Consider the following 14,357-nt stretch of genomic DNA (forward strand, 5'->3'; position numbering starts at 1 on the left):
TGTGAGCATAGGCAAATTTTTAAATTTCTGTAGATTTGTTTCCTTATCCACAAAGTGGTAATAATACCCACCTCATAGGGTATTTTTTTATAATTAAATGAACATTATATTTTAAATTAGTGAAAGAACTAGCCTGCTATTAGCTATCAAAATTAGACATTCCAAATGTGAATCAAATATAAATGATCAATATACACATGGAAAGAAATGATTTCTAAAACACTTTTTCCTTTTTCTTTTTCCTGACATTTAGGTAGAGTATGCCAAGCCCTTACGTTATCTGTACTCACAGCATAGACAAGGGTGTAGAAGAACACTGGGTCCTACAACCTCCTCTGGACCCAGCACTCAGTCTAACACTTATAAGAAGGAGAAAGATGCTATTTTGTTTACAGGTATACACAATGTGTGTTTATATTAAAATAACTGAAAATTAACTGCATCTAACTTTTAGAAATAGTATGAAGAAAATCTTTAACCAAGGCTATTAGAGCCTGGTCTCTTTATTAGAAAAACAATAAAGTCCGTATTGCTTAGTATGGAATATAAACTGCTAAAAGCCTTTTATTGTATCCTTGCCCAGACTGATGCTAGTCATAATGAACAGTCTGTTCTAACTACTCTATGATTTGATCAATTCTGTTCTCTGTGCTCAGAACATATTTCTCCACCTGATAGATTCCTATTTATCTTTAGTAACTGGGACACTTTTAGCAGCACTTAAAAGAAAATCGGATTACATGTGGCCTAAACAATAAAATATATGTAATCTCAAATAATAAGTCCCTCAGTAAAGCAATCTCAGGGCTGATTATTTCAGAGGTTTATTGATGCCATCAAATATCCATTTCCTCCATCTTTCCTCAACTGTCTTACCAGGCAGCGTGTCCTTCCAGCTTTGCTGTACAATACAGTGACTACTAGTTAAGATAACTTTTATGGGTAACAACATCCACTGTAAGAGAAAAGCGCTTTGTAAAATTGAGGATAATGTTCCCCAAAGCCCTCCAGCAGAATTCTCTTTGTGTCTCCCTGGCTAGAATATCTTCCTGCACCCATATCTAAACCAATAGACCGTGATTGTCTTAGAGCAGTTTTTTCAACTTTCAACATGACCCACAGTAAGAACTACTTTTTATATTACAATCTAATATATATATGTGGAGCAGAAGATTCAGATTCAGATTCATGGAGCCCTAATTATTTGTCTTTCTCTCTGTAAGTTAAACTTGATTGCAGTATTTTAGTTTTTGGTATCGTTATTACTAAAGATCCATGTGATGAACTGTTACATCTTTTAAAATGCTGGTCAGGAGATGCTAAACTGATAGTATCTAAACTGATGAGTTGTAGCTCGCATTTAGAAAAGCATAGGCTTAGGTCATTCAAGGTTCACTCCCTTGTGCTAGGAAAGAGCCAGCCTCATTCGAGGGCCATAGTTGCTTGGAGGAAGATAAGATCAGAGTTCTGTTAGCAAAGAAAGGGGGAAGTAACTGTTAAATAGGCAATCCTTTCTTTCACACATTATTCTTTAAGACTCCACTTAAGGGTCACATCTTTTCCAAAGTATTCCCTGGTATCAGTGACAGGCTGGTCTACTTTTTTAGCAAAGCAACATTCCTTTTATAAAATTTATTGAGTCTCTCTATAGAAGAAGCAACGGAAGTAGAAAGAGAAGAAAAATATATTAAATTAAATTAAAACTAGAATATTTTGTCCCGAACTCAGAGAACATCTGTTATATATTATAATATGAAGTAGTTTGAAAGAAGATTCCTGGAGTTGGTCCACCATTCCATTTTGGTTTGGCCTAGTTCCTGTATATCCAGTTGGCAGTGGCAAGGATTGATTTTTCATTTCTCTTCACAAGCCAGGTTACTGCACCCCAGCCCTTTGTATCAAGCAGCAGACCTGTCCTTCTCCCACTTGCCTTCCCCATTTGTATAAATGACATCTACACAGTTGCTGAGGCCAAAAACCTAGAAGTCATCCTTGATTTCCTTTTTTCCCTTATATTCCATATTCAGTCAGTACAGCCAGCTCTACCTCCAAACTATAACCTGAGGCCCACCGTCTCCTCTGCTACAGTCCTTGTCTAATCCACCAACATGTCTTATCTGGAATACCGCAACAGCCTTCTAACTGGTTATGCCATTGCTACTCTTGCCATCCACATTCCTCCTTACCACCACAGACTATCCATCTCTGAGCAGACAGAGGGGTCTTTCTAAAGAATAAATCAAACTACTTTATTATTCCATTTAAAACTCTTCAGCCCTGGCTGGTATAGCTCAATGGATTGAGCAGTGGCCTAAGAACCAAGGGATCACCAGTTGGATTCCCAGTCAGGGCACATGCCTGGGTTGCAGGCTGAATCCCCAGTTGTGGGCGTGCAAGAGGCAACCACACATTGATGTTTCTCTCCCTCTCTTTCTCCCTCCCTTCCCTTCTCTCTGAAAATAAATAAATAAAATCTTAAAAACAAAAATAAACAAACAAACAAAACCTCTTCAAATGATATCCATTTTAACCAGAATAATATCTGAACTCTTCACTATGGCTTATGTGGTCCTATGTGATTTGGCCCCTGGTACCTGTCTCATCTTACTCCACCCTCCCCCTCATACACTACATGCCAGCAACTCGGGCCTTTCAATTCCTTCAGATTCCAAGCTGGTTTCACACTTTTCACTTGCTCTTTCCCCTGCCTAGTAAGCTGTTCCTCAGCCCTTCACCCAACTACCTCCACCTCTTCCTCAAATTCTTAAGAGAGGTCTTCTATAGTCTCCATAGGTGAAGTACCATGTTTATATTTTTTCATAATACGTACAAGTAGTTGAAATTATTTTATATATTTGTTTTGATCAATTTACTTATTTATTGACTCTTTCCTCCCTCTGGGGTTATAAATATACTATAGGTATGCTGCAATATTGATCCTTTAACTTTCAAGACTGCTGGGTTGACCCTGAGGTAACCTGGCAACAGTGCTCTCACATGTTTATCCAGGTGTACTATGCAAAGGATACTGATTAAGAATGTTTGCCATGAGGTGGACTAGGTCGGGAAGCACTGCACTAGAAATACAAACTACTTGAGGACGAGAAAAAAAGCTGAATTTGTTGCTAATAGCATGTATGTCTGGGGATACTTTTAAGAAGGTAGAGAAATGCTGGATTGGCTACCAACTGTATCTGGAAGAGTTCAACCTTGGATACTTTCTTTATGCCAATTGACCAGATCTATTTGACATTTGCTAACTTCCCTCCATACCTACAGTGTTTAACCATCTGAGGCTTCCTACTGGTTAATAAGACTTTACATATTGGAGATATTTATAAATTTGGGAATACCTTTCTTGCACAAAAATCTTCAGTACCAATTTTATATTTATGTCTTAGCTAAACATTGGATCCTTGATTGTATGATTAGATCCAAGATAATCTTTTCCAGTTCTAGCTTGTTCACTTAAGAAGCTTCTACTGAGCAGCTACTGCAGATCAGGCAATATACCAGGTGTTTTGTATATGTTATTTTATACTGTAAACTATTTCATACAAGATATTTTCTAAATGCCATAGTATATGTGTGCCTTTTATAAAACTCTTTATAATTTCAGCTCAAACTGAAAAAAATCCTAAGGCATCATTTGATTTGGTTGGTCACTTAGAAGATTATGTAAATAAAAGGTAATTTATTTTTTATTTTTAAACATTTTATTCTGTTCAATGATGTTTCTTATAAGAACAGTTCTGCCTTTTATTTTCTGGACCAAAATGAATCTATTCTGGATTATTACTATTTAGGCCATATTACAATCCAGTATTAATCCTAGACTGTTCAGTGAGTCAGCATTACATTTGGACTTTGAACACTTGTTCTATCTGCCACAAGTTTACAGTCAAATGCAGAGAAAGACATGGAAAAAATGAATGGAGAGAAGATCATAGTGTTTTTTAGACACAAATTTAGTAAAAACACAAATTTAATTATACTACAACATGGATGTAAGAAATGTAGCTTTTTATTTTTATATAAAGTTCATCTTCCTCATGAGACTCTCAAACTCTGTAATGAACAATTAGTCTAGTGTGCTTTAAAATTTGTTTGGCACAATAATATGTAGACTTTTTAGGTTTATCTCAGTCTTTTTCTTTCTGAGATAGACTTTGTGACATTGAGGAAACTCACTTGACAAAGGGTCTTTGTTAATACCCTTGTACTGCTGGTCTCCATCCTAGATGTTCTGTGACTGCTGCTCTCTGTGGTTCCTGTCTGTATGGTGTGTTCCCTCTGAATTCACATAGGGTTCCCTCTTAACTGTCATTAGTATGGTTGGACTCTCTGAGTCTCTGTCATATCCTTCGTCTGCCTGCCCTTCCAGGGGTGTCCAACTCATAGCCCACAGGCCATCTGCAGCCCAGGATGACTATGAATGTGGCCCAACATATAATCGTAAATTTACTTAAAACCTTTTCTTTGCTCACCAGTTTTCATTAGTGTTTGTGTATTTAATGTGTGTCCCAAGACAACTCTTCTTCTTTCACTGTGGTCCAGAGATGCCAAAAGGTTGGACACACCTGCTAGATTATCCAACACTTATGCCAAGCCTTTGCTATGGGTTACCCCACCATTGCAATGCAAGCCTCTTGGCAAACCTAAACTCAGTGACCATGTCACATGTGAACTAAGCATGATCTGAAATGAAAATTATATCCTCTCTGCCTAACCACTTTTCTCCCAGAATCTCAACAAAAGAAGGTAGAAATACTTCTCCACCTTTGATATTCTCCTCAACCTACATAATATTTCTTCTCCCACTGAAAATCCAAAGAGGCACACAGATTACTGTCTTGCTTCCACCACTACTTTTGCTGTGCACCCTGCCAAACCAGGCAGGAATGTATGTTTTTTTCAGGCTGAAAGTTTATAGCAGAGGGTTTGGGGGAGATGTTGGCAGTGACTTCAAGGAATGGGCGAAGCAGACAAAAACTGACAAGCTGAAATAAGCCCTATAGACAATTATGCTGAACTTGTGTTTATTTTCAGGAAAAAATCTCCTCCACCAATGAATGATTTTCATATAAAAGGAAATAAATCTGTCAGAAATGATCAGTTAAGTGAGTATCGTTCAGTAGAAAAGAAAAATTTGCTCCCCTTATGCATTGAGGATGAACTGAAAAAGCCAAATGTCAAGATAATCAACATTAGTCCAGCAAAGACAGTAACTCCTCCCATGGTAATAAGAATATCTACTGCTGTTCAGTGAATATGTGTATTTGCACTCCTTTTGGGAATATCACATTCTAATGGCCAGAATCTTTGATAAATCCTTCTTTTGGTTTCACATGTGTCAAGTTTTAAGGCTCTTTTTAGAATTGCCATCCCCAAATATAAAATGTAAATGGTACTTTAAAAAATGAATCATGCCCTAGCCAGTGGGTCAGTTTGTTGCATTGTCATCCCATACCCGAAAGGTTCTGGGTTCAATTCTCAGTCAGGGCACATAACTAGGTTGCGGATTCAATAACCAGTCTGCATGTGTCTGGAAGGCAACCAGTCGATGTTTCTCACTCACATCAATGTTTTTCTCTCTCTCTCTTCCTCACTCTTTAAAAGCAGTGAAAAAATGTCCACAGGTGAAGATTAAAAAAAAAATGAATCATATATCACTTTTCTATCAATCTACTTGAGCTATTTCAACCAGAAAATACATTTATTAAAGGCAATTTGGTAGCTCACAGAGCCACTAGGAAGACTGGAAAGACAATCTGACTTGAAAGCTATCCAGTCACAAGTCACCAAGTTACAGCCTCAGGGTGCTCTACTGGGGCCCATGCTGCTGATCACAGATAGCAGTAAATAACTCTGATTGTGGGCAGGGGACACTATTTCTAAGGCCTTCGTCTCTGTGGCCCTTCAAAGCTAGATATATCTACCACCATCCTCACTAGAATAGTGTTCATAGTGCTCATTTTTTCATAGTGCTTGCTTTTTCTGAACTAAAGACTTGTCTTAGATGTAATTTATTGGTAGATCCCAGGTCACATGTCTGTGCCCTAACTTCAAGGGAGGCTGCTAAAGCTAGTTTCTGCTTCTCCCTAAGGTTACATAGACTTGAAAGATGAAAATTTTCCTAAGGTATTGGACAGACCAAAGATATGACAGATTTCCACTATAGTGGCTGAGTGGATAACATTGGCATTACCAGTGGATTGCAAAACTAAATCTTTTGTCATTTTTGGAGAAATCATAGGCACTAACATGTCTTTCAAAATAAGTACACTCCTTGTTTCTTATAATTTTAATTATATTTCTAAAAGTAAAGTATCAATCACTGAGTCAAAGTTTATGAACTAAGTGCTGGTAATCTCCATATTTAACAGTTTCTTTGGAGTTAATTTTTTTGCCCTAGAATGGAAATTTGTGGAAGAGTTTACTGAGTAGCTCATACATACAGACTGTGCTACCACTGTGACTAAAATAATCTATTTTTAAGTCAATCTACTACTTTAGCTACTTTATTCTGCAAATATAAATATGTACAAAAAAACCAAGTACTTGTATGTGACATACTTCCTTCTCTTCTTAATATTCTATTGAGATGTTAGGGTTAAAATCTGAACTTTTGGCCTCCTAAAATCCTTTTTGAAATAAAGTAGGACATGGGAGAATGAAACATTATTTGAAACATTATATATATAGCTACTTTATTTGCAGAATAAAGTAGCTATATATATATATATATATATATATATATATATATATAGCACTTTTATGTGCTGTGTTGGGACATAAATAACAAATATAACCATTGCAAAGATAATTTTAGATTTTCTGAGTTATTCATTAGGATATTCAGACTTTGTAATTTGGGCTTGTAATCGGTTATGTCTCTTATGACTTTTGACTCAATCTATTTTCTGGTATGCTTCTTACTTCTGGACATGGAAGCTAAGAAATGTCTGAATAATGTTTCATTCTCCCATGTCCTACTTTATTTCAAAAAGGATTTTAGGAGGCCAAAAGTTCAGATTTTAACCCTAACATCTCAATAGAATATTAAGAAGAGAAGGAAGTATGTCACATACAAGTACTTGGTTTTTTTGTGTATGTTTGAATACAACTATTGTTCATATTAAAACTCCTATGTAGTCATTTTCAGAATATTTTATTTTATGTATAAAAATACATGTAGCCTTCTTACCTCAATAGATTGATGACCAAGTACTCTTTTCTTTAATCTACAGGAACAAAATGATACAAATCCCATAATTTTCCACAAGACTGAATATGTACAAATGTTACTTTTGACAACAAACAGACTTCCTCCCCATCCTATGGAAAATAGAAACATTTGCCCACATAAAAAAGAAAAGTTTGTTTTAGAAAAAAATCATAAACTTCTCAGATCTTTAATTAATGATAAATGTATTACTTCTTCCAAACCTAAAAGCACTACGCCTACAGCATGGAAGGAAGGTATACAAGCAATAACTTTTGAAGTGAGCCATAGAGCTATAGAGGAGAAATCAAAGAAGAAAACTACTACGCAGACATTCAAAAACACATCCTGGAATAAACTCCAAAATTTCTCAGAGCCTTTTCCAGCCTAACAAAAAAATTTTTAGGTGTCCTTGATAAAACTGTTATTCAAGAAATGAGTGCTAAAACTGGCAAATTTGAAAGACTGTTTCTACAGTAACACCAATGAGCAAATTCAGTGCCTTACCTGTCAAATATTGTTCAAAGCCTTTAAAAAATGTACTCGAAGTCCATACATTACATAATATAACTCCACTGGATGATTTGTTAAAATTTTAGAGTGAAAATTCAATTTCTCATAAAATATTATTTACAGCAATACTTGGATAACAAGAATCAAAACATTTCAAGATCATCAAAAAAATTCTTATCTGAATAGTAATGTTCTGATGGATGGTATAAAAGGGCAAAGCATGGAAATTGTATTTACAAATCAACAGTAGTCTAGGAAAAACCAACATTTGTACAAAATAAGAGGACAAAAGAAATATTTATCAACAAGAGGAAATAGCTCATGAATTTCTATTATCTCAATTGGACTTCTCAACCACCAGCATTCCTACAATAAATGGTGATTTGGACCAAGAACGTTATCAACTGAATCTGGAAATTGGCTATTAGAAGCCAAAACATCAGTAGCCTTACTCTGTAATTGAATATTAAAACAGAAAATGTACCACTAACCTGATGCATAAGGAAGTAATCATTTTCGATAATCATTGTGTGTCAGCATCTTGGATAATCATTGAAAAATAGTATTTTACATTAGCATTTCATGTAATTAAAAGGGCTTTGTAAAATTTCAAATAGTTTTTTGTTAGTAAATGTTAGCACTTCATTACTATAAAATGTTTTTTTTTCAAGTATAACTTTGACTTTTTCTGAATTGTTAAATAATTTAAAGGAATAACCTCTCTTATAAGCTAAATAATTTTGGTAGCAAATTCAATAAAGTATTGAACATGTTAAGTATATTATTACATTGCTATTTCATTGTTTCTCTTTAACTTCTCATTGACCCAAACAGTATAAAGGCAGAACTCGATTTAGAAAAAAAAGTTTCATTTTAAAAGTTTAGTTGTAATCCATTTATTAAAGGATTAAAAAACAGAAACCTTAACTGGTAGTGCTTGAGGAGATGTGGGTTTATATAGAAGCAAGCACTTCAGTTAGGGAAGGCGTTGGAGGTCTTTAGAAAACTTTCAAGGATGAGGAGATTAATTTATCAGGTCCCTGTTTCCAGTTCAGACTGGAGGCCTCTTCCGTGTGTCTTCAGTGCTGCTCTGAGGTGTCTTTTCACCAGAGGCAACAGTTGGCTTTCAAATAGAATGTCAAGGACAGAAAATGGAGACGGGAGGGAGTGAGAAGAGTCTGACTGGAAACTGTAAATGAAGAGCAAGAGAAAAAGGCTTCAAGATAAGGTGCTGGGCTTAGGAATGTTGGACGTAGGGGAGGAGATACAGGCTTTTTACATTTCTTCTGGTTCTGGCTGGGGAGAAGCCGCAGCAGCATCTTCAAGGTCATGAAGTCGTCTTCCTCTTTGTCCAACAAACAGGGATTGACCCTTTTGTTCTCTTTATTTGCTGTCTCCTATTCTACCTCTGTCCCCACCCCACCCAAGTTTCCCCTCCTCCCAGGCTCTCTGCAAAGTGAAACAGTTTACCTAACTACCCTGCTGGCTGAGAAGATAAAACACAACTCTTTTTAATCACTGACAAAAATAAAAAGAAATAGAAAATACACTTAATGATAGCACAGTAATGATGATCTTTTTTATTTTTCCTGGTATTCAGTGTAAGATAAACAACTGTGGACCTTGGATTTGGGCAGAAGTGAAGTGAATGAACTTGGACAAATAATGTAAACTATCTGAGCCTCACTTTACTGTATCTCTTCCTTATGATGGAGATAGCATTACCTATTACAGTATTATTATTTTCAGTATTAAAAGAATAATATGAAGTACCTTGAGTATGATAAGCAGTCATTAAGGATTTCTTTCCTATTCCCACCCTTTCCTCTGCTCTAAGTGTAAGTGTAACATCTTAAAGATGTTCCTCAAAATCTCTTAATTCAATCTTTTCTAAATTACATGTTAAATCTAACCACAGTATTTAGACTTTAGCCTAGAGTAGATTCAAAATAAAAATGAGGATTTTTGTATTAGCTATTTTTGGAGGTTCCTGCTTGAGCTTACAAGCTTTATTCTTTAGAGAGATATTCAATCAACTTAAAAATTTCATTTTGCTGAGGATTTTCCACTAAAACTGGAAAGCTGGAAGCAGTGGATTCTGGGAAGATGGCAACCTAAATCCAGCACCTTTCTCTTCTACTCTAAGCTTAAACCCATCATCTCCTAAACCAAACAGCTGCTGGGATCTTCAAGCAGTGGGGTACAAGGTTAGACATCGTTTCCATGCCGACACTGAAATCTGAATGTGGCCCTACAGACCAGTCTCTGAGTCACAAGGCAATGGTGGAAGTTATATTGTGTGCTGGAACTAGCTGGCCAGTTGGGATCTGTGGATTACCCCAGGCGGAGGTTGCCTTTGCCCCTTTATAACTGCTCCCAGTCTCTTTGGTCCCCCAGGAGGCCAAGAAGGAACCACCTAACCAGTGAGAAAAGTGGGAAGTCAGAGATCCACGAATTTTCCTTCAGATGTCTTACCAGGGGATTGTGGTTGACTTGTTTCTGTAACCCTGGTTCATAATGGGCAAGACTTTAGCTTCTACCACTTATAAGACTGTAGTCACTAGATTCTGCAATACATAGACCTGAGCTTCCCTGAGCCAACTAAGAAAAATAGAACTCGATCTATAGGGGCCCAGCAGTTGACAGTGGCCAGCGAGGCAGAATATAACAAAGAAAAGGGAAGAATTATGAGGATTACCAGAGATTTCACCAAATGATGGGGAAAAATAAGTAAGCATGGTAACTTTGTAGGATCAACAGTGAGAAAATTTTTTTGAATAAAATGAAAGTTTTTCCTATTTGCTCACCCTGACAAGTCTAGTGCACTTAGTAACCAGCTATAAAAACAAACAGAACACATAGAGCTGCTAGAGAAGACAAAGACAAGGGACAATTTCATGAGAAAAATAGTAAAAGCACTGAAGGAGATTCAAGTGTGGCTCCACCCCACTCCCACCCCTCCCATACACATATACATACTATGCTATTTTCTATAAGACAACTGTTTCATTATATTTGTTATTACTCTCAAGTATAACCTTAATGATAGAAGAGTTAGCTATTAATTGAATTGAAAACAATAAAAATTCCAGATTAAAGGGAAATGGGATTAATAAGGGAAATAAAAAATGACAAACAAAATCATAAAAATACTTAAGTCAACTATCTGTCATTATACTATATTTGAATTGGTTGGATTTTTTTATTAAGAGACAGAGACTCTCAGACTTAGTTAAAAATAACACTTAACTATATATTGTTTGTAAGAAGTATAGTTAAAGCAATAAAGAAAGCCTGAAAATAAAGGAATGTAGAAGGAGATACCAGACTAATAAAACCAAAGAAATTGGAGTGGCATTATTAATATCAGATAAGCTAAAGTATAAGATTAAGAACAATAAGTAAGACAAAGAAGTACTTATGCCTTATGTGATAATAAAAGAACAATTTATGGAAAAGATACAACAGCATATTTGGTACACTTTGTAGGTACCAAAGTATCTAATTATATAAAGTAGACTCTTGGAAACCCAGAAGAATATAATAAAAGCAAATTATAATGAGAGACTTCAATTCATCTCCTTCATAGTTAAAGAAGTAAAATAAAACAAAAGTATAGCTACAGAATAATTATATAATTAATAACATTGATGTATAGACTTTCTTTGAAACAGAAATGATATATTTTGCAGTTTGTCCATAGGAAATTGATGATATTCTAAGCTACACAAAAATACTTAACCCTAGCCCTGGCTGGCGTAGCTCAGTGGATTGAGTGTGGGCTGCGAACCAAAGTGTCGCAGGTTCTATTCCCAGTCAGGGCACATGCCTGGGTTGCAGGCCATGACCCCCAGCAACCTCACAGTGATGTTTCTCTCCCTCACTCTTTCTCCCTCCCTTCCCTCTCTAAAAATAAATAAATAAAATCTTAAAAAAAATACTTAACCTTTTGACAAATAAATGTAGAGACATCTTAAGTAATCCTATAAAAGTAAGAATAAAAACAAAGCAAAATCCAAATATATTTACTATTTGAAAATAAAAGGATGAAGAAGAAAACTCAAATTATAAAGTAGGAAATAATGAAAAGGAAATCACTTCATTCCAAGTCTTATGGCACACAGCTAAAGCTAGTTTCAAAGAAAATGTATTCCTTCCATTTTTCTTTCTCCTCCTCCTCCTTCTACTTAGTGAAAAGGATTCTAAGGTTTTCATCTTGTGAAAAGAGAAAAAGTATAAGGTAAATCAGAAAAAATTATGAACAGGAATTTAATACAGATAAACATTAAAATACTTAAATAGAAATAAAAATATAGTATAAAATCATAAATAAAAACAAAATCTATTGTGTGTTTGTTTTTAAAATACACTAAAATGGATAAATCTTTCTCAAGCATGATTTAAGGAAGAAGAGCAAAGAAAAAAACAGTTTAAGATTATGAAAGAGAAAAGAAACAACCCTAAATATAGGAGAGTAACAAAATCATAAGAAATACTGCATGCAAATTTATGCCAACAAATTTGAAAATCTAGAAAAGAAGTGCGTGGTTTCCTATCAAAAAGAAAATGAATGAAATTGTTCCCTAAGAATGGATATTTTCAATAGACCTATTTCCCAGAAGATGATGACATGGACCATGTCTAGATGAGTTCTCAAGTAATTTTTCTTTATTATTGAAGCCAATGTGGTAGGCAGAATTCCAAACATGTCTCCCCAAGATCCTATCCCTTGTTATTCAAACACTAATTTAGATACTGCCTGGAAAGGACCTTTTGCAGCTGGACAAAGAGTTACTAACCATCTGACTTTAAAATATGGTAATTATTCTGAATTATCGATGTGCCCACTGTAATCACATAATCCCTTAAAAGCAGAATGCAGAAGTAAGAAAGAAGTAGCAAAAGAGAAAGCAAGAAAGATGGGATAGAAGTAAAGTTTGAAGACTTTGTTTCACAAGGGCAATAATGTTAAACACTTGCTTATAATATTTCCAGTTTTTCACAATTACTCATTTCCTCCCTGCCTTTGCCATGCTTGTGCATAGGCTAAATGTTGTTTCCCTACTCCATTGACTTGGGCTTGGCCATGTGACTTATTTTATTTTTTAAAGATTTTATTTATTAGAGGGAAAAAGAGGGAGAAAGAGAGAGAGACATCAGTTCACGAAAGACACAATGGGCTGCCTCTCACAGGCCCCCAATTGGGGACCTGGCCTGTGACCCAGGCATGTGCCCTGATCAGGAATCAAACCGGCAAGCTTTTGGTTTGCAGGCCTGTGCTCTATCCACTGAGCCACACTAGCCAGGGATATGTGACTTAATTTAATCAATAGAATGTGCACAGACATGATTTGCATGATTTAGTTTTGCTTCTCTTGTTCCTGTCCTCCACCATAAAAGTATCATGTCTCAGTTAATGGCCATTCCTTGAGCCTCAGTGCCAGTATAAGACATTTGGGGCCAAGGCCAGCTGAATCCTGCAAAAACCCAAAAGATCCTCAGCCAATTCATGGCCCTCATGTAATATGATCAAAAAATAATTTTGTAAATCACTAAGACAATGAAATTATTTCTACAACAAGGACAGATTAAAACAATCTTTGGGGGACTTTAACCTTTGAATTTAATTTCCCACAAGGAATTTCATAGTGGGGAGGGTGTTTTATTCAAAATTGGACATCTCTGTGTTGTTAGCATTTTATTATTGGAGTATGTTAATCTCATGACAGAATCTCTGATGAATCATACTGGGCAATGGTCTAGCCATAATTTAAGATGGGAAATAAAATAGGAAGTGAAAATTTTATCTTGAAACATCATAGTCTTGGGGTTAATTAATATAATGATTAATGTATTCTGGATGCAAAATTAACCCTATTGAACAACATGTCTGGGAAAATCCCAAAAGGCACAGTGTTGGAGCAATCTCATAAGGAGGACTTCCCTGCTAGCTGCCAATCTCCTCTTCAGAGGGTGCTAGATACACCCCTGATTGACTGTGAAACTGATGATTAAATTCAAAAGCTAAGGGAAACTTAGGGAAGAACACATTCCTCCCCGCCCTTTTGTTTCCCTTTGGAGACAGAATTTCCCTATGGTAATATTCATGGCCTCATGCCCCACCCATTACTCACTTTTCACCATTGAGGAGGAGTGAAAAGCCTTACTAAAGGTGATAACAATTAGCCCAAGTTTCTTGACTGGGTAGGACTAATGAATTTAAAGACTCTAATCCTGCCCTGGCTGGAATAGCTCAGTGGATTGATCATGGGCCTGTGAACCAAAAGGTCGCTGATTCGATTCCCAGTCAGGGCACATGCCTGGGTGGCAGGCAGGTCCCCAGTTGGGAGCACATGAGAGGCAACTACACATTGGTGTTTCTCTCCCTTTCTCCTTCCCTTCCTCTCTCTCTAAAAATAAACAAATAAAATCTTTAAAAAATAAAATAAAATAAAGACTCTGATCCTAGGGATTTTATTATTTTCTTCCACGTTTGCCCCAAGTCAGAGAGAGCAGCAATACATACAGTAAATGTGTGTGTTCTGCAGACTCAAACATTCCATTGGGTGGGATATCACATACTTGGAGATGGGAATGCAGAACACAGTTCTAAACAAGC

The 14,357-nt window shown here is 36.0% G+C and overlaps 1 protein-coding gene across 1 annotated transcript in view; it reads left to right on the forward strand.

The window, feature by feature from the left end:
• Positions 1–7,824, forward strand: part of CUNH1orf141 (chromosome unknown C1orf141 homolog) — a 29,051-nt gene extending 21,227 nt beyond the window's left edge. The window contains 5 exon segments of the mRNA XM_045835326.1: positions 3,620–3,689; positions 5,050–5,239; positions 7,251–7,599; positions 7,602–7,694; positions 7,697–7,824. Of these exon segments, the coding sequence (XP_045691282.1) occupies positions 3,620–3,689; positions 5,050–5,239; positions 7,251–7,599; positions 7,602–7,694; positions 7,697–7,824 (830 nt within the window).
• The last annotated feature ends 6,533 nt before the right edge of the window (positions 7,825–14,357 follow it).

This window comes from Phyllostomus hastatus, unplaced genomic scaffold (genome assembly GCF_019186645.2).
Source record: "Phyllostomus hastatus isolate PE091 unplaced genomic scaffold, TTU_PhHast_1.1 phas_contig_209, whole genome shotgun sequence".
NCBI lineage: Eukaryota > Metazoa > Chordata > Mammalia > Chiroptera > Phyllostomidae > Phyllostomus > Phyllostomus hastatus.